The sequence below is a fragment of the Bactrocera neohumeralis genome, chromosome 4, assembly GCF_024586455.1.
Source record: "Bactrocera neohumeralis isolate Rockhampton chromosome 4, APGP_CSIRO_Bneo_wtdbg2-racon-allhic-juicebox.fasta_v2, whole genome shotgun sequence".
Classification (NCBI taxonomy): Eukaryota; Metazoa; Arthropoda; class Insecta; order Diptera; family Tephritidae; genus Bactrocera; species Bactrocera neohumeralis.
In genome coordinates this window covers 19,775,201-19,801,813 of record NC_065921.1, presented here as the reverse complement: position 1 = coordinate 19,801,813, position 26,613 = coordinate 19,775,201, and the positions used below count along the sequence as shown (strand labels likewise).

Below are 26,613 nucleotides of genomic sequence, written 5' to 3'. Positions count from 1 at the left end.
TCAACCCCAACATCGCAAACAGACATGTTGTCTTGTCTGTCGTTTACACTTTCCGACTATTTGCTAGCACTTATCTGTCGCACAATGTCATGTTATGCACCCAAACACAAACACACACATACAACATACGCTGTTTGTTTGTTTGTGCACGTTAAGTGATCAAATCACTGCAATAGCAACAAAATTGTGACAATGAATGATAAAGACCCGCCCCTTCACATACTCCACCAACACACTGCTGCAGTCCACCTTTTATCGACAAACACCTGCAACAACACAGCTGTGCGATAAACTATCGACGATAGCAAGCCAACAGCCTACAGGGAGGCAAGCAGGCAGGCAGCCAGCAAGCACTCCACCGGCGCGGCATCGATGTTGTTGACAGTCAATTTTCGTGTCAGTGTCAGTGCTGAGGCAACGCTGAAGGCGTGCAAACAGTTAGCAATCACTAAAGAAAATACAGCATACGAAAAGCTAAAACAAAAGCAACAGATAACAGATAGAAAGCAAACGTCACGTTGCTTTGCTGTGTTGGTGCGTTGTTGAAAGTGTAAGGGCCAAGTGGTTGTGTCTGTCCACGTCAATTGGGTGTTGCAACAAAAGCAGCATTTGATACGGTGCAAACAGCGGCAACAAGCGAGTGAAAGTGTGGCACAAATCCCACAACGAAACGCTCAGCATCACATTTCACGAAGTAAGTGTTGCGCAGTGATGGCTCCGACGACGGCGGCGGAAGTGCTGTCAAAACAAAAGGCAATTGCCAAATTGTATGGCAAGGCAGGGAGCAGTTCTGGCAATGTAATCGCCGTGTTATTTCTGATTAGCATGCTGTTGGCGTTGCAGGCGACAAGCGGTGAGTGCGTGAGCGTGCGGTGTTGTTGGTTGTAATAACATTTAATGTTTTATGTTTATGCTTTTGTAGCATACAAGTATTTAAGGATAAGTTGCTAATACTGGATTATTTGTGGTTGTATGGTGTGTACATACAATATTTGTTCCAAAGTAAACAGGACTTTCAAAAAAATATAGAACAAATGGTTTTTTCGGCAAAATCAATTTATTTTATTCAAAATAGTCTCCTTTTGCTTCAATACAGCTTTTTGCACGGTCCAAAAGCATGTCGAACGAGTGTTTTAACTCGTTGGCCGGTATGGCCGCCAGTATGCCGGTGCAAGCCTTTTGAATGGCCTCTACGTCTGCATAACGCTTTCCTTTCATGGGCAAATGCATTTTTCCGAAAAGGAAGAAGGCCCACGGTGCCATATCTGGTGAATACGGGGAGTAGTTAATGGTTAAAATGTGATTTTTGGTCAAATAATCGGTCAGGTAATCGGTCGGGGCGCACCAAACGCTTCAACGCTCCAAGCTAGAATACAGCATTAACGTTTTGGCCGCGTAGAACAAATTCTTTATGAACAATATCCTTGGAATCATAAAAACAAATCAGCATTGCCACCACTTTTGACTTCTCCATGCGCGATTTTTTGGTTTTCGGCTCGTCCGGTGCCTTTCATTCAGCACTCTGGCGTTTCGTTTCGGGATCATATTGGAAACACCACGTTTCGTCACCAGTCACAATATTGTAAAGGAAGTTTTTGTCCTTTTTGACCTCTTTAATGATGTCCTTCGAATGTTGGAATCTGAGCAATTTTTGGTCGTCAGTCAATTTGTGCGAAACAAAAAGTTGCGGTCAAAATGCGATAAATTGTTGTTTTGGAGATATTTAATTCCATTTCCACGATTTTCCATGATGATTTCGGCTGATTTTTGATGATTTCACGCACAGTTTCGATGGAATTTCCGGTGATCACGGATTTTGATTGGCCCACATGTTGAACGTCATTTATGTCCTCACGACCACTTTGAAAACGTTGAAACCACTCGTGCACTCTGCTACGGGATGGGCAATCAATGCCATTAAATTGTTTCATCAATTGAAACGTTTCGGTAAAAGTTTTTCCAATTTTAAAACAAAATTTAATGTTGGCTCTTTCTTCGAAGCTCATTTTCGCACCGGTAACACAAACCTACTGACACTTAAAACGCAATAACTTCACTTTTAATCGATGAAATGTCATGAAATTCTCACTGGAATCGATAAAGATAGCAGATTCTAACGCACCAGTCGACATATAGATGGCGCCACCAGGGGACGCTAGATTCAAAATGTTCTGTTTACTTTGGAAAAGACCTTGTAGTTTTGCATTACAAGTATGTATGTGTGAATATTGTACATACATCATGTGTTTGTAATTTTAAACTAGCTATTATCAGATTAGTACTTTCAGTGATTTCTCATCTAAAAAAGAATGTCTCAGTTAAGCGGAGGTTGGGTTAAAATTTAATAGAAATAAGATAAAATCAACGTCCGTGCACCGGAATAATATATCATTTACAGCTGTAGCTTTATGGCATAAAAGGTTATAAAAAGATTTTTTTCGTCTAAAAACGGGATTCGGAGCGGCAGTTTCAGTTTGGGGAACAAGAAGAAATCACTGGAGCCAAATATGGAAAATAGGGTGGTTGATCGATGGTATTCACTTTCACGAAAGGCAAATATAAGAAAATATTAAAAGTACGATATGATCTAATTTTGTTCCCTCAAATAAAGCAGTGTTGCTTGAATTGATATGAATCGTTGTTGACATTAGAATGGGTACTTTTTTCTATAAAATTGCGAATGCGGGAAAAATTCTACGACATTTTGGACAACTTTGCTACGAGAATATGGGTTTAAAAAAAATCTGAATGATTGGTTGTATGCGAGATGTGTGATAAAGTTGTCCGAACTGACCGATTCTGGCATATGATCTATAGAATATCAAAATGCACTGGTCGACATACCTTAAGCAAAGCGTAAGCAATTTTAAGGGGAATTTCCGGATTCATGACAGCTATCTTTGCAGCAATATTCTTCAAAACTCTTCAAGCTGTATTTTATCCTGCTAAAGAACTTTTTACTTTGTGCGTTTTGGTATCCTGATTTGAAGTAAAGGTTCTCCTATTCAAAAAATATTGCAGATAGCGGAACAAGTAGTAGTGCCAAGTCTGAAGAATATGGTATACCAGACCCACATCCCAATCAAGCTGCTAAACCGTTTGGTGGGTTATCAAACTTGTTTGAGGTTTCGCCTTATCTTGGTGGAACACTTCACTTTTTCTATTAATCCATTCTTGCCCCTGTTGTTTGAATGCATCACTCAACTTAACTTTGACGTTTGATAAGCAAATCACAATGGATAATGCGGCGAAACAAATTTCGTTCTGTAAGAACATGAGGAACACATATGTCAAGCTACAAAATTAGCTATAGACATTTCATGTGCTTGGGAACAATCCTTTAGCAATCTTTGAGTTGTTATTCGACGAATTGCATCGACCGACGACTTTACTCTATATGACGTTGGAAAAAAATTTTGGCATTGGCGTTGGGTCAACACATCTTCTTCGTACACATCACAGAATTTTCGCTTTGTTTGAACCGCATTTTTAAACGTTTGATGAAAAACAGTAAAATATGCCGAAAATGGTGTTTTCAATATTCCATCATCGCTAAGACACCAAGCAAAAGCTATTTCACAAAATTTAAGCCTTATTAAATCATCTGTTCAAATATTGTATATAACGGTGGTTAGGTGTGAAGATTGCTGGAAAAAAGCTGGAATAAAATCACCTTTTGTCATCAAACGATATACTTAGTGAACGACCCAATATTTAACAGCCACCCCTTTATCATGTTGTTTTTGCCTTCCGATGCAATTTCAAAGGGTAGATTCAATTACTATTTTGCTAGTGAAAGTTGAAAACACAGCATATGAGCAGTCGCAATAGCGTTCTGGCCAGGAATGAAGCACAACGTTTTTCTGAGCTTCTTATACTCACAAGTATATTTCTCATTCTAGTAATAGGCTTGGCTTGTCACTGCCCGAGTGTTTTTCGTCATATTTTTCCATCTTGTCCCTCCTCTCTGGAGCATGGGGTTTCAACAAGGTTGCGCCACTTTACGCAATTAAGTGCAAATGGCACTGACTTGTTTTTGTTTGCGGATTATTTTTTTTAAGCAAGTGTAAGTGATCGGTCCACCACCCATTGGTAGCGATTTTGTCAAGTTTTTCTAAAATACTGAAGAAAGGAATTCTTCCAACAATTTCTTTCCCAGCATCTCGCTTCAGCAGGCTAAGGTTGAAGCACCTTGGCACCCTTTTTGCAATCAAACATTTAAATTTTCTGGTATTGATTTTAGTAACCTTGATATATTTATAATGAGCTTAGAACGTTTCGTCGTTAATTTATGTGGATATGAAATCGGTAATGTAACCTGACTTAACTTTCTGAATTTTCAGAAAGATGATTTTAACAAAGGATTACAGTGAGTTGAGTTATTCTCTGTTATATATAAATGTATATGCAAAAATTCTGTAATAAAATATCGATAATCCGGAGAACTTTTTCATACATATTGAGTATCACTTAATGGATTAGCAACTACAAAATAGATGTGCGGCTCATAAATATATAGAAATGCATAAACAACTAAAGTTAGGACATTTAAAATTATATATAGTATTAATATATTTTTCTGATTAATGTTATTATTAAATTATTTTCCCCAAAGCATTTACAACATAAGAAGGTATATTTATAATATTTGTTCTCCTCAAAACTCATCAATTATATGATTTTTCAATGTCACAATATTCTAAGTAAAAATTAATTTTTTAAATTTAAGCAGAAAATAGGTGATTTTGAATTTTTCAAATGTTGCCAACTGAGTATTTTTTCAACAACCGCGAATGAGGGCGCTTTGACGACACACTGCGTTTCCCAGAAACGATTTTGTAAGAAATTGATTGCTTTACTTGAAGTCGCGAGATTATATACATATACACACATATGTATATTTAGCATATATTTATATATGAGTTTGTCCTTTGCTTTCATTCACACAAAAAAAAAAAAAAAACAAAAAAAAAACTTTTTAAATTTTCTTCAAACATTTAAATCATAAAAAACCGTCTCTGTATCCAGCTTATGCTTCTTTGTAAGCTAAATTAGTTGGCAACCAGCCGTGTAACAGCACAATTTATCCAATATTTCGTACATTTGTACTTCAATATGTGTGCTGTTGCCAAAAATGAAGGCGAAAAAATTGAATAATTTTCACTTCATCAAAATTTGGCTGTCATTTGGGTTTCAGCTAATTCACTCTGATCTGTGACGTTGTGTGTGAATTGGTGTGCGCTTCATGCGTAACACACGTGTCACTCACGATGCTACTTACACAGAAGAACATGCATACATACGAGTATATTTGTATCATACATTCAATGGAGGAAAATATGAGCGAAAAGCATACGAATTCAGCTAATTCTACACGCAGAAGTACAACTCAGCGGCTTTTCGTGCGAATCAATGAAAATCGTTTGGGCCGGGTATGCGCATTCGTAGTATTTTCTAATTGTATTTGTGTTATGAGTGAGTGCATAAATTATCGTCTATATATATAGTAAGGTAAGTGGAAAATCTCGTATTCATCCTAATAATAAATAAATAAGTGTGAATTACAAAAGAAATAGTATGAATTAAATTTGTGAAATATACAACTATATTTTCAGGTGAATTCCATGCACAGTGAAATTTGTAATGAGTTTCAACAGAAAGGAAAAACTGATATTCAATGTTGTATGAAGAAATATATTTAAGTTTAAGCAATGTAAATGTAAATGATTGGACTTTAGTTGAAAACTTTTTTTAACTTAAGGACTGAGTAATGACACTATAAATTGAGCTTATTGAAAAGATTGTTATTACTTTTTACATTTTCCGGTCAACTTTACGTATAGTATATATTATAAACTTACAAAGAGCGAGTATTTTCGAAATAATTCTTTCATTATTCGAAGCTTCGACTTAGGGCTCTTAAAATCGATATTTGTAGGGATTATGTTACCGATATAACATATGCTATATATGTATAATACTCATATCTAAATTGTGATCATAAATTGTATTCATCACTTTTTATACAAAAAATGATGAAAAAGGCAAGCTCTTTATATTTATCGATATTTTATTCCTTAACGAAAACAATCGATAAAATTTGCTCTTATTTTAAAATAATTTAAAAGTTGTGAATATTAAAAAAAATAATCGATATTTCTTTCGATTACAAAAACAATCGATTTTTTAGGGATTATGTTATCGATGAAATATATGTATGTGTCATACTCATATCTAAATTATATTCATTACTTTTAACTTTAAAAATCAGAAAAATGGCAAGCTTTTTATATTTATCGATATTTAATTCCTTTAACGAAAACAATCGTTAATATTTGCTATGTATTATTTTAAAATAAATTGAAGGTTTCGAGTTTTTAAAAAATAATCGATTTTTAACGTTAACAAAAATAATCGATATTTTTAAGAGTTATGTTATCGATATATATGTATGTATTTGAATTACATTGATCACATTTGATTAAAAAAATTACGAAAATGGGAAAGCTTTTTATCTTTATCGATATTTTATTTTTTTTTGCCGAACATAATAATATTAGATAATATTTGATATTATTTTAAAGTAATTAAAAATTTTTGAAATTACGTTATCGATAAAATAATCGATTTACATATTTATGTTACCTACATACATATGTCTATAAATTTTAACGCAAAAGTGGAATAAATTGCGTAATAACGAGTTTTTGGTTTTTCGTTAAGATTTAATCGATACTTCATTTAATTTTATTTTTAAGCAAAAACAATAGATTTTTTTGCTATTGAATTTTTCATAACTTTTATCAATTCGATTAAACATAATTTTAGATTTATTAAAAAATTTATCGATATTTTGATATTTTAAAATTTCTTGTTTTGATTAAAGCAATCGGAACTGATCGATAATTATCGATATTCCGTTATTTTAATTTAGTGAGTGCTCTCTGTAACTCGCCTATAAAAGATCATGTCAATAATAAAGAGTCAATTAATTGGCTTAAAGGTGTTTAAATACAACTCCTGACCGCATGGAGGAGAATTTAAGCCAGAAGGAGGCTTATTATGCTTTGAAACGTAGTTTATCGCGGCTTGTCTTTGCACTGTTAATATTTTTCTTTGTATAGCAGACGTGTATGTAATAGACGTGATATAAAAATTCAAAAAATTATCAGAACTTTTGTAAGTATTTGTTACACGTAATGTAACATAATAGTTTATATATTGCAAAGAGTAAAGAACTAATATATATCTATATAAAAAAACTAAGACATTTACCCAGTGGAACTTGGCCTGAAGATGATAAATGTTCACTGCAACATAACTTGCCACTTCAAACATGCTTACATCTGAAGAGTAAAGAACAACATGTGTGCATATGTAAATATACACAAATACATATATATACAGCGCTAAAAATAGGAATTTTCACACTTTCATGAAGTCATTTTGCAGCAAAAGCGGCCGCAACAGAAGCAATCTGCGTGATGTATTTTCAGCACAAATCTAAGAATCGTGCAAATGTGGAAAAACCTAAATCTTTATTATATACATATATGTATATATATATATATATATATATATATCCAAGAAGTGGTCTTGCCATATGGCAGTCACACACAAATTCACGCACATAAACTTGTGTAAAGGCAAAAGCAATATTGAGCGGAAAATAAGCAATAATAACACACTGTAGCGCAACTAATTCACTTTGAGTGTTTCTCTGGCGTGAAAATCAAAGTCTAATAAAATCCTACAATATGTGTATTTGTTGTTTTGCTGTTGGCGTTGAGGTAGTCTTCGCCGTTGTTTGTTGTTTTAATTTATCGCCAGTGTTTAGTGATTTTTATGCATTGTTTATTTGGGTGTTCCACTCGATTTGGAACTAAGATTATATTTGTTGTTCTTTTTTTATTTCTTTGTTAGTTTTCTGTTTTTTTTTGTTGTTTTTCTTTTTTGTTTTGATTTCTATTTTCTGTGATATTTCAATTAATAAAAGTTCACTCCAATCAAATTAAATGAAAAAAGCTTTGAAGACACACCTCTCTTATTAATTACATATAACTAAAAAGCATATATGTATGTAAGTGTGTATGTGTGTAAATGTGTATGTGTTGCTTGGAATATACGTATGTGTTGTTTGATGTCAATTAAATTCTTTATTCCTTTGAAAATACATTTGATGCCATTATGTATGGAACTCGATTTCTTTTGCATGGCACATGCACCACGGGCAGGCTTGCAGAAGTCCAAACGCTAAAACCACTTTTTGATGGTTTTCAAGCATAAATTGGCCAATACTGCAGCAATTTGACGTTCGATGTTCGTACGAACTTCATCAATCGTCGCTGGCTTTTTGGCATAGACTATAGACTTGAAGTAGCTCTACAGGAAATAGTCTAACGACGTCAAATCGTACGACCGAGACGGCCAATTGACTGGGCCATTTCGTGAGATAACACGTTCACCAAACTTTCAATAAATCGATTATGACATTCGCTGTGTGGCTTGTGGCGCCCGTCTTGTTTAGAACCACATATTGTCCAAGTCCATATCATCTAACAATGACTCATGAAGTACGAGCGATGAGGCTCATTCTTGGCTAAATGGCTTCGTCAAGAAGCAAAATATGCGTTATTGGTCAGGCAGAAATTCTGATGATTTTTCGGTGAAATTGATTTACGACGTTTCTGGTGGTCACGCGTCTTCAGTTTTCCGTCAATTTGATCTTGTAAGGATGTAGGCTAAAATCTTTTCGCAAAATTCGCCACAACGACGTCACAAAGATGTCCAACGCTTGAGAACGAAGTGTGAGAGACTGATTTTGTCTTCCTCATTTGATGCGCCAGTGGCAGCAATATTCTCGACACTACGAGCATTTCTTTATTTCGCTCGCACGGGAACACTTTATATTGTGCTTGTGGCTTCAAATTTTACCACTAGACGTTAAATTGTTGATCTGACAGGACAATTATGACGACCATAATTTGGACATAGCGCTTTTAAAGTTGAGGCCACTGACTCCGAATTTCGGAAGTAAATTTTCATAATTTCCACTCGTTGCGGATCTGTATATCTTTCGACGAAGAAATGGCAAACCTTACCAAAGAGAAATGTCAAAAGAACGCGAAAAAATATGTTGGCGTTTGCTGTTCCTATCGGTCTACTTTTATAGATCCCTACTGAAAACCCTCTATATACCTTAAAGGGTCTTCGACGTTCTTTTCTGGGTATTAAAAACTTCGTGACAAACTTACTATACTCCTGTTCAGTAAAAATTTCAGTGGCAACATGATCTAGAAAATTAGTTACAGTTTCTAGAAAAACTTGTTTTCATCCTTAACATGACTAACTGGAAGGAATGGCTTTTTCTATTTTATTTAATATATATTTTTGGGACCTTAAATGTGCAGAAAAAGTTTTAAATCCTATACTGACTGGCCTTACCCTTTAAGAATATATGTACGTATGTACATTGTAAACTTAATAGCAGCACACTAAATTTTCAATTTTTATTAGAACTTGTTTATTAACAATTCCTCTATTTGAAATTTTATTATTTAATTTCTTTTCTTGTGGCGTTTTAAACCGAAAAGCATGACGCGAGCACGGCCAACCTTCTTGGCAATCGCAAACGCTGCAGCCTCAACAGCGATGCATCAACACTACTATAAATACACACATGTCTATGTGTGTGTGTGTGTGTGGGTCTATTTTGCATCCACGGCGGCGTTCATTCGTGTGGCCTCTGGTCCAACGCCATCGCTTGCCAACTTCTTTGTCCGTCCGCTTACGCATTGACGTCATTGTTATTACACCATCAGCCACGATAACGAGGCCGCGCGTAACTTGGCAAATGTTTCACGTCTTTTTCGGTCGGCAGTTGGCGCTTTTAGCTTGAGTGTGTTTGTTTATGTTTAGATGCTTGTTTTTCGTTAGCATTATTGTTGTTCTTAGTATTGTGTTGTCGCTGTTGCAGTCGCTGTGGCTGCCAAGAATCACGTAGATTAGTTTTATTTGAAAGAAATAAATTAATGAAAAAAAATTGTCGTCTCTCTTGATGTGGGGCCATCTGTCTATTTCGGTGGCCACAAATTTAATTTAAAAATATTTTGACTTTTATTTCTGCTCGTCAGTTGATTTAAATTTATATTCAAAATAAAACAATATTAAGCGTCCTCGTTAATTTATTTTTCGTATGACGGTGAAGATAATAAATAAATGAAGTGCAGAAGAGAGTTGAAGCTAATAAGGGAGAAGAAGAAGAGTTGCAGTTGGCAGAACCAATGCTGAGCTGAAAGTAAGGAAGTTGAGTCCATTTTTAAAGTGAGTTTTTTGACTAGAATATTATATTGCTGGGTTAAATTAGGTAAGCCTGAAAAGCTATTGAGCCATGGCAAGTCATTCTGTATTTTCAGATTTTTTTTTTTGGTTTTAGAATCCCATTATTTTAACTATTTGTATAATTAAAAGAGTATCAGTTAATTCATTTTCTTGTTAAACGACATTATAATGCAAAATTATATAAATACAAATCGTATTTTGTGTGCAACTTAACCTCATCTCTGGCTTTGTTTGGAAAACATATCCAGAATGCCCTTAAATCAGTTCTAAACTCAGCTGACGAATACCTCAATTTTTTCGCACTTTTTATCTCTTATGTATCTTTATAATTTATATTATTTATTTTCTTTAAATTATACTATTTTCCAGTTTCTGGCCTGCGCTGCTTCACTTGCACTTATTTACAAGAATATTCGGATAAGACATGTCTAATGGATGCTAATTCTACACGAATCACTGATTGTACAAAGAAGTATTGTACGATCATGCGTCAGGAATCCGTGGTGAGTATTACAAATGACATGAATGCCGTACATATAATTTTAAATAATTTAAGAGACAAATTATTTTACTTTTACTAGAAGCTTTACCACTTTTTCTCAAACAACATTCAAATCAGGGACTCTATTATGTCGTATTCGGATTTTTTGTATTCAGTAACTTAATTTTCCCATATTCAATGCTATTTTCGAATAAAATATTCTTTAGCTTTTGAACTGTAGTAAGCAAAATCGAAAAATATAAGTATCTATGTAATTATTCTGGCACAGACTGGTACAACTTTCGCATAATTATAAGATAAATCCGAACTTCGAATAGAAAACATTTTCGAATCTAAATACAGAATAGGGCCTCAGAAAGATATTGATTGTGTTTATATCTAGGGATAAGCTTCGTAAAGCAAATAAGTGAATATATACATATATTAAGAAAGTGAGTACATTTAGTATTTAAAAAATAATAAAAAGTGATGGATATGGTGTTTGAAAATCGTCAAGCAAGTGGTAGAGAAATCGCAGGAGAACTCGACATTTCTTTCGAGTCCGTTCGAATGTTTTTGGTGGGTATTTTCGGTATGAAACGCGTTCTTGCTCGATTCGTCCCCGAGCTGAATTAATTCAATTTAACTGCCGATGAGATATTGGTGTATGAGTTTGACATACACACAAGTCAATGATCATCGGAATGGAGGTGAAATAACGAGTCGAAACCAAAAAAAGCCACTTCAAAGCCGCTCAAAAATTAAGGTGATACTCATTGTGTATTTTCGATATTCGTGGTTTGGTGCATCTATTATTTGTTCTGGAAGGATAGTCGTTCAATAACTGGTTTCTTTTGGCCGGAATTGTAGAAGAACAATTCACGAACTTTAAACGATGATAATGCACCATCGCTGAAGGAGCTGAAGGCCATTTCAAAAAGTGCTTATGAAAAGTGTATCGAGGGCTGAAAAAATCGTTAAGTGTATTACATCTGGTGGGGATTACTCTGAAGCCGAAAAAGTAAATATATATGAAGAATGATAGAATATTTATGAAGAATATGAAGAATTCAATATTTTGCATTTTATTTATAATTTCCAGTCGGTTATGTCTATCCGTCTGTCCGTCTGTGCGTCGATATGTCTATATACTATACTCGTAAACCAACAAGTCACTCAGTATTCTTTTATCCCCAAAAAGCTGCTCATTTATCAGAACCGTCAATATCGATATCGTATTATGCAGCATATAGCTGCAAACTGAAGGATCAAAATTATATTATTGTGAGGAAAACTATGTATTTTATTTGACAAGGTATTATATGAATTATTGTTTAAAGATACGGCAACGTTACAAGCTCTAAAAAAATTTTCGGATCTAACTGAAATTATTAGTTTTAATAAAGATAGCACATTATAAAATATATTTTTGAGAAGGTTGGGTTGTGTAAAGAAGTCGTTTCTGACAAGGATCTCACTTAATCAGCTCAGAACACCTCTTAAAACTCCTATATAATTGATAATAAGAATCTCACAAATTGACAAAACGCTTTGAGGTTATCACAAATTTGTTGAGATGGCTAATGTCATAGTTTCAGCTATGTCTCCTGCTTCGACGAAGTTAAGACTGCAGAGAAGTTTCAACCTCAGTCTTGCAAAGGCTAGACAATTGAGAGTAAAGTGCCTAGATTTTTCCGCCTCACCCTGCTCCATACAATTTTGACAACTTGCATGCGGTTTTGAGAAAAAAAAGTTAAGCAACTCTACTGTAACCGGTTGTGAAAGTGATGAATCAACATATGTGGTTAGAGCAATAAATAATAACATTTCCTTTTCGACTTAGACAAAGTAATATAAGGCGGAACGAAATTTACAAGGCGATTAAGCTTAGGAGTAAATCAAGTTATACCGTACTAGATTGGCGATTACTGTATATGTATGTCCGTGAGTTGATGAGTTGAGTAATTCCCTGTAATCCAAAAAATCTAGTGCCAACTAATCTAATAAGCAAATCACTGCAATATTAGAGACGGATTTAAAACTTTCTAATTTTTTTTGGTCGGAGTATCTGATATATTTTTTTGGAACAATAATAAAGTAAGTGATGGATCTTTATATAATAATTTTCTGATTTTTAGCGGAGTATGTACGTATGCAGTTTAAATGGACCAATCCAAGTCAAATTTGATAGTGAATGTATTAGAGAAATAATTTTTTTGTTGACCATTACTAATTCTAACAATGATTTCATATATGATGAAAAGCTTCGCCTCTTAAAGACTGGCAATTTTAGCCATTTTGCTGAGCCGATTTTAATCCCTTACGATCTCTCTCATTAACTTTCTTACAGATGGCATACCATTTAGGCCTATATGGGCATTTTCGACTAACCAGTTGTGTCAATTTCTAAAATTTGTGCCACAATTTATTTATTCCAACAAATATAACTAAATAAATAGTGAAATTACTGCAGCTTCCGGTTGTACAGCAGATTTTGTGAGCAGGGAATGGGAAAAAAGGAGCGCACAACTTCCTTTAGTGAATCTCAAAATTTATTTTCGCTTCAAAAGCGCACTTTAATGTTCGCCTTTGTCAGCGGAAGCAGATCTGTATGTAAAGTGAGCTACACTTAGCCTCGCAAGCCAAGCAGGAAATGAGTTAAAGTGGAATAAAATAACACTGGAAACAATTTAGTCGATGAAAGTAAAACACACAGCCAGCAACAATTTCAACAAGTAAATAAAGTCAAAAGCAAAAATTACAGCGCAGCGGAAATGAGAGTTGTGCGCAAAAAAGCTGCGACATCGTAAAACACTCTCCAGCAATTTTTGCACCTGTAATGGTTTGTCAGCGCTGGCTTTATGTGTGGGCGCACCACAACTGAAGCTTAGCATATATACAAATTACATATTTACAAATACTCATACATATGTATTTATGTGTATATTTAACACTGTGCGGTAATTACTTGCTTCCTCGCGTCAATTACAGTTCGTTCATTAGTAACCAATACATCAACGTCGCACACCCGACTCCGAGCACAAAATAAGTACTATTTACTAAGCGAAATTTTTCCAAATGCGAAAACATGAAAGCAAACTTTTGCGCTCGCTGTTTGCATGTGCAGCAAGGCAAATGGTGTGGCACAACTTTTTGCAGCACATGCGGTGGCAGCCACTTGACATGTGGCACATGTGTTCGCGCAGCGCGAACTTTGTTTTCGCTTTGTTTATGGAACATGCTTGTGGCGGATATGATAAATGCAATTTGTTCTACGCGGAAATATAAGCGCTGTGAGCATATTTGTGCCTGTACCGTTATACGTACATAAACATATACAAATATGTATTGAATTTTTAATGTCAAAGCAATTAACACAGATGAGAAAAGATGAAGTTGCAAATTTTTATATGTATGGTATATAATATGTATGTTGGTAGAAGGCAAGAATGAAATTTGTGAGTTGTTTAGTGCGTAATTATTTATTAAAATTTAATTTATTTAAATTGCACAGCCTTTGAAGGAGACATCTTCACTTTTGTTACTGCCACCTCAAAGCTCAAAATTTATTTCGGGCTATTATATTAATTGAATGGCATAACTAAACACTAAATTAAGACAAAAAAGAAGATTACAGTAGCGAGGGCTACCTGTGGACAAAAAATTAAAAAAAAAATGGTTGTGGCTCAGCCCTCTAATAGGTTTAATGTACAAACCTCGTAAACCATTGAAGCTATTATAATCAAATCTACCTAGGATAAATCCTATAAGAACCCAACCGATGGTATGAAAATGGATGAAATCGAGTGATAACCTCACGCACTCTCCACATAACGGTTTTGTTAAAAATACTAAAAGTGAGATAAATGAATAACTAAATGTGTCAGAGGCCCAACAGTCAGGATCATACAAGAGGGCCTTATCGGTGACGCCCACATTTAGTTGAAATAAGATATCTTCGTACTTTTTAGACCAATTTTAGGCAAATTTGGTACATAACAATATCTTTACGTTTTTATATCTAATTGTGAAAATGAACGCAATCAGACTACAACCCAATACTTCCCACATAGGGCAATTTAAATTCGATATGAATATTTCACTTTCCAGTACACCAATCAAGCAACAGTCAATATATTCGGACAAATGTTTGCATAAACATAAGCCTGGAGTCTAAAAATTTAAGCCCACACGTACCTAATATAAGGACTCTAGGGCGTTTGGCTGACTTTTTGCCAAAAATATGTCTATTTGTAAAATATGTTATAGGAATTCGGAGGAATTATTTATTCGATAATAATGTACCCTTGTGTTAAAAATGGATGAATCGGATTAATACTTCCCATATCCCCTATATGTCCACAAAAGATTTTCGAACTTTCAGTTGTCTTTGTGCTGGATATATCGGACAATTTGGAAGGTATTTTTTGTAATTAAGGGGTATTTTTCTACCAAAAATGTATGTCTCTACTTAAAATGAATAAACTCGGGTGAAAACTAGCCCTAGACCGCACATAACTAACCAGCTGTGATTCTGCCAAATTGATAGAGAATGAAAGTTCCGTTAGCCCTTCCTTACTTGTTTTTAATTTTTATTCATTTAATTTCTCTGTTCAAAATGACTTCCCTTCCGAGGTGTCTAGTTACATATATATTTCAGGAGGAAATTTCTTCGAAGGTGTCGAACTTTATGTTGATTGTAATATTCTAAAAAACATTTAATTTTGCAATAACTGAAGTTCAATGCAGAAAGCACTTATAATTTCAGAAAAAAAAATTAATTTCAGACAGGTGGCAACCGATCTTTAAAATAATAATTGAGTATTAACATACGTGAGCTACAAATCTGTTATTTAGGCTAGTATTCCTGAAAAGGTCCTGAAAAGTCTGAAGGAAGTGTCAGATATATATGTATATTGTAGAAGCAGAAAAATCACAAGGACATTTCATAGCAAATTGTTAGTGGTTTCGGTTTAACTATATTTACAGCAGATGATAGTAATTGATTGTAAGATTTAATTGTATAATTCTATTTGCTTCTGCGGTAAATAAAGTTCAATACTGGAACCACTTGCAATTTGCAACGAATTGTCTTCCTTGAAACTTCCTTCTCAGGAATACTGGTCTAAATAAGAGAAAGTCGAAATTTAATGGATATATAGAAGAAAGGTTTTCCCATTCAACATATTTTCCTGCCTTAATATGTAGATGTTAGATGACAACTATCGCACGGCTGAAATGGCAGGTATCAAACAGTTGCCAAATAGTAACAGTCATTTCGGTTTTACATTGCAGCTACCGGGCAGATGTGAGATGTGCCAAATATAGGTCAAATTGAAACACAAAAATTTTGGAAATTAAAACAAAATTTTATATCAATTGTTTCAATATTTTAAATGTATAAAACTAACCACCACAAACTTAAGGAACACAAAGTAATATTTTTTAAGAGAAAAATTTCGACATCCTAAGTAAAACTTAACACGAAAAGTCTCTCAAGATGATATTTTCCGTACAATAATCGAAGGTAAAGAAAATAAAAAAATTGACAGAATAACGACCTTTAAAAAGATTGAATTATACCTAAAATTTTGGTTGTTTTTAGAGATTTTTGATTAGATCAAAAAACTTACAGACCACGTTATAGAGAGCTATATACGAAACACGCAGAAGAAATATGATCACTGCAGAAAAGAAGTATAAAGTCTTTTGAAAGTAACCTCGTGGAGTTGCTTGAACTGAGTGGCTACACTTCAGAAGCATGCAATTTTAATATTCATCTAAAACTTTAAAATGTTACCTTCAAAGGTGAGGACTATAGAAATATCCAAAAAATTAAAAAATTTACTTTTTCAAAAAAAGTTAAAATGGTGTTAAAATAGTTGAAAGGAACAGAAAGGGAAGAAGCGACTTTGATACCGTTGTTGAAAGCAAAGGAATATTATGCTGATGTCACCTATTATAAATTTCAGCTTTGTTTGGTTGAATAAAAACAGCAAATGCATTTTTTTCATTCTGCCAATAACTATAAAATACGGAAAAATAAATATAAATTATGTAATCGGTTTAAAAACTTAACGAAGCATATTTTTTCGAAACACAAACAGTTTTTATATATACATTAGCAGGATTAAATAACAGCCCACATATAACAGTAGTTGTAATTAAAAGTAAAAAGTAGCAACTTCACTTCCCGGCCTATGACAGCAACTACATCAATGTGATTACAGTTCTCAACCTTTGCTTGCTTCGTACTACGGAACACCTACGCTTTTAGTGATATTTCATTTTAATATAAATATTTGTTGCTACAATTTCCATACACAGCTTTAATATGCTAATTAATGCAGCGATTTATGTGCTTAGCCAAACCACAAAGATAACAAGCTGTCAGCCTCAAAACCGCGCTTTTGGCTGCCAATTGCCAAATTCTAGTGGACATTGTTAATACGACACGCGCAGCAGCTTACACGAGTGCGGCAGTTGTCAAACCCAGTCGGAAGCCATGCAAATAACACGCGCGGATTTTTGAAAATTATATTTTGTTGTTGTATAATTTAGTATTTTTAATTTTTAATAGGTTGGTGTGAATATATGTATGAATAGGAGATTTTATAATGATGTGGTTTCAATACTAGAAAAAAAATGTATTTTAGCAAATTTCGATTGCATAATTGTAACTTTAATAATAATTTATGAGTCTGACTTTTATAACAATAAAATAATCATGATTGCTGACGGTAAAAAAATAAATCAAGCCTTAAGCTTATTTAAGCTTTTGGCTTATTAAATTCATAGCAACAATAATTCATAATTTTTTTTTCACATTTTTACAGCGACCATCTGGCAAAGTGATTTCCTTCATACGCGATTGCTTGGATAAGCCGCTGGTGAGTAATATTTCACTTTTGACGCCAAACATACATTAAACGATTTAAATAACCATTTCGAATACGTCGTGCAGAGTTTTTTATAAAAATGATGTGATTTCAATCAGTTCAAAGCGTAAGTTGTGGAAATTCTTAGAGAGATAGCTGTCGAACATCTTGTACAAATAAACAACTGTATTCGACGTTTAAATAAAGGGGCTAAGGTAGTCTAGCACCCTAAACAAAGCCTGACTACGAAGGTTGCCTTTTAAATTTCGGTATTAAAGAACGAAAACAAATATTTTACATCGCTATATCGCCCTTAAGGGGGCAAGACGAAATATCTCCTGTCATCAGACAAACAGTTATCGCACTCGCGATTTGGCTCTCACGACACTTTTGACCGTGATTACTTCGAAGATAATTTCGTCTATCTTGGAACCAATATCAACACCACCAACAATGTCAGCCTGGAAATCCAAAGAGATTGCGAAGTAAAGTCTTCTCACGGCGAACAAAAACCAAACTGTATGAGCTACTCATTATTCCCGTCCTGTTCTATGGTGCAGAGGTATGGACAATGACAACATGAAGAGTCGAGTTTTCGAAAGAAAGGTTCTGCGAAAGATTTATGATCCTTTGAGCGTTCGCAACGGCGAATAACGGCATTAGATGGAAAGATGAGCGAATATCGTCATTCACAGTTCAAGGATTAAGAGAAAGATAGGTCATGTTGTCCGAATGGAAGAAAACACGCCAGCTCTGAAAGTATTCAACGCAGTCCCCGCGGGGAAACATAGTATGAGGAAGACCTCCACTTCGTTGGAAGGACCAGGAGGAGAAGGACCTGATTTCGCTTGGAATCTCCAATTGACGCCAAGCAGCAAAAAGAGGGCGACTGGCGCGCTGTTGTAAACTCGGCTATAATCGCGTAAGCGTAAAGAAGAAGTTTCTAAGTATCATAGTCGTATATTTTTAACATTTCTATCAACCAATCGACGCGGATCCTTTTTTTAGTGTATATCTTCTCAATCTGACTATAGATCACATGATCATCTTGCAATGTACTAAGTTTAGGATCTAGTAATATAAATTTGGGCGTAGCATCAATAGTTCCCGGAACAACAACTGATTTTGGACGACCTTCACAAAATTAGCCATACCATCTATAAACAGTGGATGGGACTTCATCGCCAAAAACTGAATTAAATTCATCAATGCGCTTTTGCTGAATTAATCCACTGCGAAAATTGTAAAAAATAGTCGCGAGAAAATGTTCGCGATTTATTTTTATTTTTCGGCCGAGCTGAATATTTTAAGTTACTGTAAACAACACAAATAGCGCTCGTATTTCAAAACGCATTCTGAGTATGTATAACATCAAAAATGTCAAACTTTACAATAACGTTGTGAGTTGCTAGATTCCGAAACTAGGATAGCCAAATCCGGAAATATAGAAGGCAACCTATGTAGGATAATTTATTCTGTGAGTATGGAAAAGGAATTAAATTACTATCTTTCATACAGCCTGTTTATGTATAAAATTTTTCGAAGAGCTCATAATCTCCTTAGTGTGGTCTGTCAAATGCTTCCGCAATATAATTAAGTGAACGGGGAACATTTGTTTTTTATAGCCTCTCTTCAGAGAGGAATTTTAATACTAAGTAGGAAACTTTGTCCTATAAAAAATTTATATAAATGAGTAGCGGGAATCCGTCTGTATACACGCGAACAAGTCCCTTAGTTTTTGAGATATCGATCTGAACTTCTGCACTTGCCTTTTTATCGTCAAGAAGCTGCAAATTTGTTGAAAATACCGATATCGGCGAGCTAAAGGTTACAGCTGACATACAAATTCAGCGATTAAGCTCAAATTGTTGTACAGAAAACTTTTTTACTTGATAAAATATCATCACGAAGTTCTCTCTACTATCACTATTCTGCTCTGCAATCTCCACAGAAAGTATTCAGATCGCATCACTATTTTTTATGAAAAATTTTGTATATTATTATTTTGGTATATTAATTTACATACTACATTTTTTCTAGTACTTGAATGCCGTAAAAACCGATTCGACTTTTAAAACCTATTATCGCAGCTGTACCACGGATCTATGCAATGACTCAGATGGCACAACAGCGGCAACAAATATAGATCCCAACTTGGGCGCTTCCGAAAATATGGTTATTAAAGGCAAACGACATTAATATAATAACAATTATTATTATTACAACTATTATATGCGTACGTATATTTAAATAAATGTGTAAAATGCTTACAATTTCATACGAAAATTTTACTAATGATTGATTTTAAAGTTTTGTCGCACTAAATTTTTTTTAAATAAATAATAATGAAAAAAAAATTAAATTTTTTAAAAATATTTTTGAAGTGTATATCGTCACCTAAACTGCAAAAGAGCGTATCACCAAAAAAACAACGAAAATATATAATAACCGATATATAACCATTTCATAATCAAAACTCAACTTTTGTTATTGGTTTACGATAACCAATATATAACCATTTTATAACCAACACTTAAGTTTTTTTGTGAGTGTACGCTAACCAATATGTAACCATTTTATAACCAAAACTCAAATTCTGTTTCAAAATTAGTGGTAATGTTTTTCCACCGCCTGCAAACTTATGAAAAGTGATGTTAGTTTATTTTGAATTTTAGGTGACGATATACATACATATGTACATATGTATCTCTTTTGTCGCTATAGAAATCTATTTGGTAAGACTTAAGGACATTTAGATACACATATGACTGCTATAGGCTACACCATTCAAGCATGATACTTCAAAAATTTAGTTTCTTTTCTCTTTCTACGAATGTCAATAAATTTTACACCTTAAGAAATATTTTTATTTATTTTGACGCAGAGTAATCATTGAAAAACTAATCTTGTAAACTGAAATAAACCAAATATCAGAAATTTTCTTAACATTATTACTTCTAAGAAATATTTTAAAAAATTTGAGCAAATAAATTTAAAAACCAAAAAGTCGTATTTTTTATTTTTTCAAATATGCTAAGCACGCTGACACACATCACAACATTAAACCACTGAAAGCACCGGCAAAAGCATAAAAATTATTTTCGCACACGCTGCCATAACTTAGGCATGGCCTCCTCCGCAGCAGCATAAAACGCATTTTTGATGGTTACGGCAGTGCAACGCTGGCGGATACTCATATTTCAAAGCTTTGAATGCACCCATAGGAAACTTTAAATGCAAAAGAGTTCATTGACATGTGCTCCCCGGCGGAGGCACGAATGGAGATAGGCACAGCAAAATACTGAAAATTCTTACTAAATTCTCGCACAACAACGCCCACAGTATATACGACTTTAATTTAAGTTTCGTTGGCGCACACTTGTCACACTGTCACATTCACTTTCGCTTTCATCGTCTGCGCCGCTGATGGTGTCGTCAGCGTCGTCGGCGCTGCAGCGACAAATGCGCTCATAATTTTCACTTTCAAAAGTCGAAAATTGTTTGTGTTTTTCTTTTTTTTTATTGTTATTGTTGTTGCAGTGTGGTTGGTTGTTTTATGTGCACCGCGCGCCGCATAGCGAGCACACTTGCAGTGGGAAAATGCGCATTTATTTTTATGCGCCGACAAGCTATTTTCAGCCACGCCACGGCGACAAAGCCATTAAGCGGTGCATTTGTGCGTTGCATTGTGGCGACAAAATCACGAAAATTTCTATTAAAAATAAATCTTGTGCATACTTTTATTTTCACACACACAGACACATAATAAACTAAATGCATTTTTAGTGGCGTGAATGACGCAAATGCGTGCGAGTTGTCACGTTGCGTATACGCCATGACGGCGGCTGGGCCAAGAGGCTGAGCAGCCAAGGCACAAGCTTTAAGATTGAAAATCAAAGCAATTGCACTCAGCATGCCAACGCCCACATTGCAGCAAATATGAATTTGTATTTGAGTTACTTTAATATAGCTAAACGCACAGACACACAAACACACACATGCATGCATTTCGTGGCTATAGAAATGGCAGGCAGCGCGCCAACTATAAATAAAACTGCAACTATTTCGGTGAAAGCGAAATGCAATTTCTTTCAAAATATTTTTATCTGCACAGCAAGGCATGGAGTGTCGGCAGCCAACTACAAAAACAAAAATAATGCAACAACGAAAATAAATGCTGATGGTCCATCAGTTTTGACCGCAGCCGGCAGAGTTCAGTGATATGCTGCTGCAGTATTTATTTAAATGCAGCTAATTGCGCTCGAATAGCTTTGCGTTGTATGTAACTGTTAGTGGGCTAAAGGCGTTGGCCACTCAGCGGTGACCGCAGCGGCCACAATTGCCGCATGGGCCAAAGCCGCATCAGTTGCGCACAGCACTGCAATTTATTTTGGCTGCATGGAATTTAGTGATTTTTTTTCAATTTATTTGGTTTTATTTCGGTTTAGTTGCTCTGCTGTTTCATGGAATTTTGTTATTTTTGTTGTAGGGCAACTCGAGTTCTATGCATTTTCATGCAATTTGATAAGCTAATTTTAAGTTTTCAAATTCATGCATTGAAACTTGCTTTGCTCTTTACTTTTTGGTGTTGTTCTGGAGGGGTTGAGAGGTAAGAGTTGTGTAATAATGAAAATATTTTATATTTAAATAAAGTGTGATATTATATAATGCTAAAGCAAGAAGCTTTTTTGGAGCTAAGTAAGTATATCATGGGCTCATCTCCACGCCTTGGAATTTCAACAAAACAAAAAATTTAAACTGGCCCGATTGTATGTATGAGTCGTACTCAAATTTATACGATAACTCATGTATAGCGAATTAAAAGACAGCGGCTACGCTTTCAAAGACAATATAATATTCGACGCTGTACCCGCCGGGGAAAGCAGAGGAAGAGGAAGTATTAATTTACGCTTATATATTGGCGCCACCAAAAACTGGCGCGCTTGATAATTTTTAGGACATACAATATAATGTGCATTTAATTATATATCCAACAAGTTTGATAATTTTTAGGACTTACTTCTAGGCTTTTTCTAAGTCAATAATTTTCCATGCATTTTTTTCAAGCCGTTGCTGATGCCTTCATTAGATGAGTTTTAATGTCAATGGAGTCAAAGCGCGTTCCCCGAAGCAGATTTTACAAATTTAAAAATAGAAAAAACTTACAGGGTGGTTTAGCGAAGAATCTTCTTTCGCCTTTGGTTTAAAACTAAGTCAAAATCATGCTGATATGTGACAGGGAATTCAAAGCTTTTGGTATTAGTCTAGCATTGACAGGTCTTATTCACAAAATATTAACCAAAATGTATTGAGTCGATATCTAAAAGATGCTGAGATCTTCTGCGAACTCTCTGATGTCAATCTAACGATTTCCAATCACTGTTTCTTTAACTTTTTCAACGCTATCCAGAAGTGGATGTATGACTAAAGTCACTGAATGCTTTGTCGCACATAAACACTAGTGTTCACCTGTAGGTGTATATTGTTATCATTAACAGAAACTATGAACTCTATGGCCTGATATTCTGTTATCCCTCTAATAGCCTCTTATAAACAAATTTCATAATTAGTGACTCGATCTGCACAATTCAACCGGAGACAGCACCATTGCCGTAGGCAATAATTCACGCCAAATTTCTTGAAGTTATCCCGTCAAATGAAAATGTTTTCCTTATAAGCGCTTGATTCAGATCGTTCAGTATGGCAGCTATATGCTATAGTTGTCCCATAGCAGCCGCTTAGTGAGAAAAGGTGCAAAATATCTGATCGATACCTCAAAAACTTAAAAACTGGACGATTCCCTTAGCGCTTTAAGCTTTAGCACCAACAACATATCATCACTGCTGAATTATGAACACCAAGAAAATATTAAATTAATAGAAATGGAGCAACTGGCTACCGCATAATAATATCACCAGTAATACCTTCCAAAGAGTTTATCGCCATTGCGCTTTTGAAACCTGAACTATCCGCTAATCACAAAAGACCTCTCATCGTTTACACTCAGTGAAAAGGACACCACGATCTTATCCATGACAAGCCTTGAGCCAGTGATAACTAAACTTTTGGTGCGCAGCTCAGCGGCAGCTTGAATAGCTTGAAGAGGCGAGCAAAAAAAGAGTCACACAAAAGTGGTCAAATGTTGCAAGAGATTGCCAAATTCAAACATGGTCCGATTTCTTCGTCTTTCATTTGCTCAATATCGTCCAGTTAGGTTAGGTTAGGTTAGGTTACATGGCTAATTAAAGATCGTACGTGGACTAATAAATGTAGTCCTTTGTGAAGCCATTGAAAAATAAGAACTCCTGTGTTCGGACTTACAGATTGACAAAACGCTTAGTAGCCAATACAAATTTGCAAGGGCGCTTAATTTCAACACGCGCCAGTTCGGTGGAATGTCTGAAGGTATGCACTCCTCAAGTGTCTAAGTCTTGACCTCCTGTCGCGGGACAGTCAAGAAGGAAGTGCTGAGTGGTTTCCAACTCTTCTTCTTCCAAACAGCTTCTGCAAACGGCGTTTGGTAAGATTCCTAATCTTACAGCATGTACGCCAATAGGACAATGGCCTACCCTTAGCTCCCTCGTCAGTATATGGACAGAGCAGCAGCCGCCAGAAAGCTGTTGGCATCGTCTAATTCTAGTTCCGGTACCGACCATCTGAATGCCAAGCTGGCCATGTCGTATTAGACGAGTGTTGTCTTGTACTTATGGATCGACATAGCGATATGACAGTTTTACAGCGCGCTATACCAGATATAGATCGATTCTAAACGCAGTTTCGTGGAGGACTTGGGGCAGGCCATAAAAGGGTGAGTACACAAATCGATTTACAATTCTAAATTCCTTTTTTCTTAGTCACTTCACAAGACGATATTTCTGAATATTTGTCTTAAGTTTAGTTTTTAACCTTTTAAATATCATTTCACAGTTATCTATCGGATTGAAAAGAACGTGCCTGCCTACATTATGATGAACTGAAAATACTCTTTTCAAATATTGAAAAGTTTTATGATTTCAACTCGATGCTCCTGAAGCAGTTAATTAACTCTGGCATGTTGTCAGGAAAAATAGCGAAATATTTTATAGAATTTCGCGAAAGATATATATCAAATTTATTGGTAAGTGAAAATCAAAATACAGTTAACGATACTTTTCTAAAAGATTAAGCCAATGTCTTATCAAAGAACGATTGCTTTCGAGAAACTAGTATTTTTGGGTTTTCTTCGAAAAATGTCGTTGTTTGAGTGAAATAATAATACGACTCCCAAAGATGTCGCCAACATTATTATAGATATTTCTTATTTATCACACATTCTCAAAGACTTGTGTGAATTAAATTGTAAACATATTGTGTTAATTACATGAATTATACCATTAAGCGCTTGAATATCCAATATGTATGTATAATCTTGAGACAAAACTCACATATTGGAAAGATGAATAGCTTCAACAAAGAATATATCTTGCTACAGGTCACCTTCGCAATTATTTCACATCTCAATTAAAAACAAATTTCTTAATGTACTTTCAAAGTCAGCCAGAAGTCAATCAAAGTTTTCACGCACCAACTCAACCACCGCAGCTAAACAACCAACAACCACGAAAATGCGACGCTTAACAACACTGCAGGCCAGCAAGCATTTGGTCTAATCAAAAGCGTTGAATGCACAACAATTGCGGTTCCATGCGCCACACTTCAGCAGCAAACTTACTTAATTAAAAGAATATACGCACATACATACATATGTATATAGTATATAGTAAGTATACAGAGAGTTGTGCGAATGCTAATAAGCAACAGAAAGACAATAAAGTGTTTGCAGCAGCAACAACTTGAGCAACAAAACGCAATAATTAACTTGGAATTTTGTGCTACAAACTTTTGGCAAAACATTTAAATTGCATGCTTGCCGTCGTTTGGCAACAGATGCAAAACAATTGTTTAAAATAAAATGTACTGTTAACATTTTAGAACTTTCTATAAACTAAACGGAATTGAGGAAAATTTCTGTGGCGTCAAATTGCCAACAATTTGAGGGAATTCGAAGTGATGGCAAAAGCACAACAACTACTTGAATGCTCGTTGCACAAATTCCAATAATAAAAAGAAAAAATAACTAAATTGGACAAAAATTTTAACGGAAAATTTTTGAAAGAAAAATTTAAAAATTTCAAAAATTTTAAGAATTTTGTTAATTTTTCGTTTGCATAAATGTGCTTTATTCAAAATTTTAGTCTCACTCTTTGTTATTTATTTACTTAAACATTTATCTTGAATATTTTGTAAATGATAAATATTACTGTACTGTGCATTGTACAGTTACAGCGGCACTTCCCCTTATGATTCACACAATTGCGTGGTATTTTGCAATCTACGGACTCTTGCATATGAGTCAACCGGCTGAAAATGGTAAATGCATTTAGCCCAAAGGCATGCACTACCTAGATACGAGAGTGGGTCGATAAGTACCGCGCCATTATTGAAATACACTATAATGTACTACATTCTACAGCTACTGTCTAAATTTCAACTGCTTCAGACTCGGACTCGTGGACAGTCTTGACCTTGACCACTTCAAAGCAGGATTTGACGCAGTTTAAGTGCAATCCGAACTAACGAAAATCTGAACTAACGAAATATAGAACCACTGGTATGCACTAGAAATAAGAAACAATGGGTTTCACACCGCGAGCCTACTCCGAAAAGATTAATATTGTCTTATTCGACCGGAAGGTTATTATCAACGTTTTCTTGGATTCACAAGACGCGACTACCTGTAGAAGTTTGAAACGGTCGGACTGTTTTATTAAGGATTCATTGGTATATACAAGATATCAAAGAAGGTTGAACTTCACACGGCGAACCCTTTCCGAATAAGGCAAATACTATATAATCGACCAGAAGATTATTACT

The 26,613-nt window shown here is 34.9% G+C and overlaps 2 protein-coding genes across 3 annotated transcripts in view; one reads left to right on the top strand and one right to left on the bottom strand.

Annotated features, from left to right (window-relative positions):
* The window catches only part of LOC126754482 (uncharacterized), a 206,066-nt gene that overhangs the window by 96,264 nt on the left and 83,189 nt on the right, over nucleotides 1-26,613 (bottom strand). The window lies entirely within an intron of this gene.
* Nucleotides 419-20,053, top strand: LOC126754484 (uncharacterized). Its single transcript, XM_050466468.1, has 4 exons — nucleotides 419-853; nucleotides 10,711-10,844; nucleotides 17,659-17,712; nucleotides 19,741-20,053. The coding sequence occupies exons 1-4, from the start codon at nucleotides 712-714 to the stop codon at nucleotides 19,897-19,899; spliced, it is 489 nt and encodes a 162-aa protein (XP_050322425.1). The 5' UTR covers nucleotides 419-711; the 3' UTR covers nucleotides 19,900-20,053.

Bases quoted from the DNA above. Each gene is read 5' to 3' on its own strand.
- LOC126754484 (XM_050466468.1), top strand. From the start codon at position 712: ATGGCTCCGACGACGGCGGCGGAAGTGCTGTCAAAACAAAAGGCAATT. The intron at 854-10,710 runs GTGAGTGCGTGA...ACTATTTTCCAG, and splicing joins GGCGTTGCAGGCGACAAGCG to TTTCTGGCCTGCGCTGCTTC. The intron at 10,845-17,658 runs GTGAGTATTACA...ACATTTTTACAG, and splicing joins TCATGCGTCAGGAATCCGTG to CGACCATCTGGCAAAGTGAT.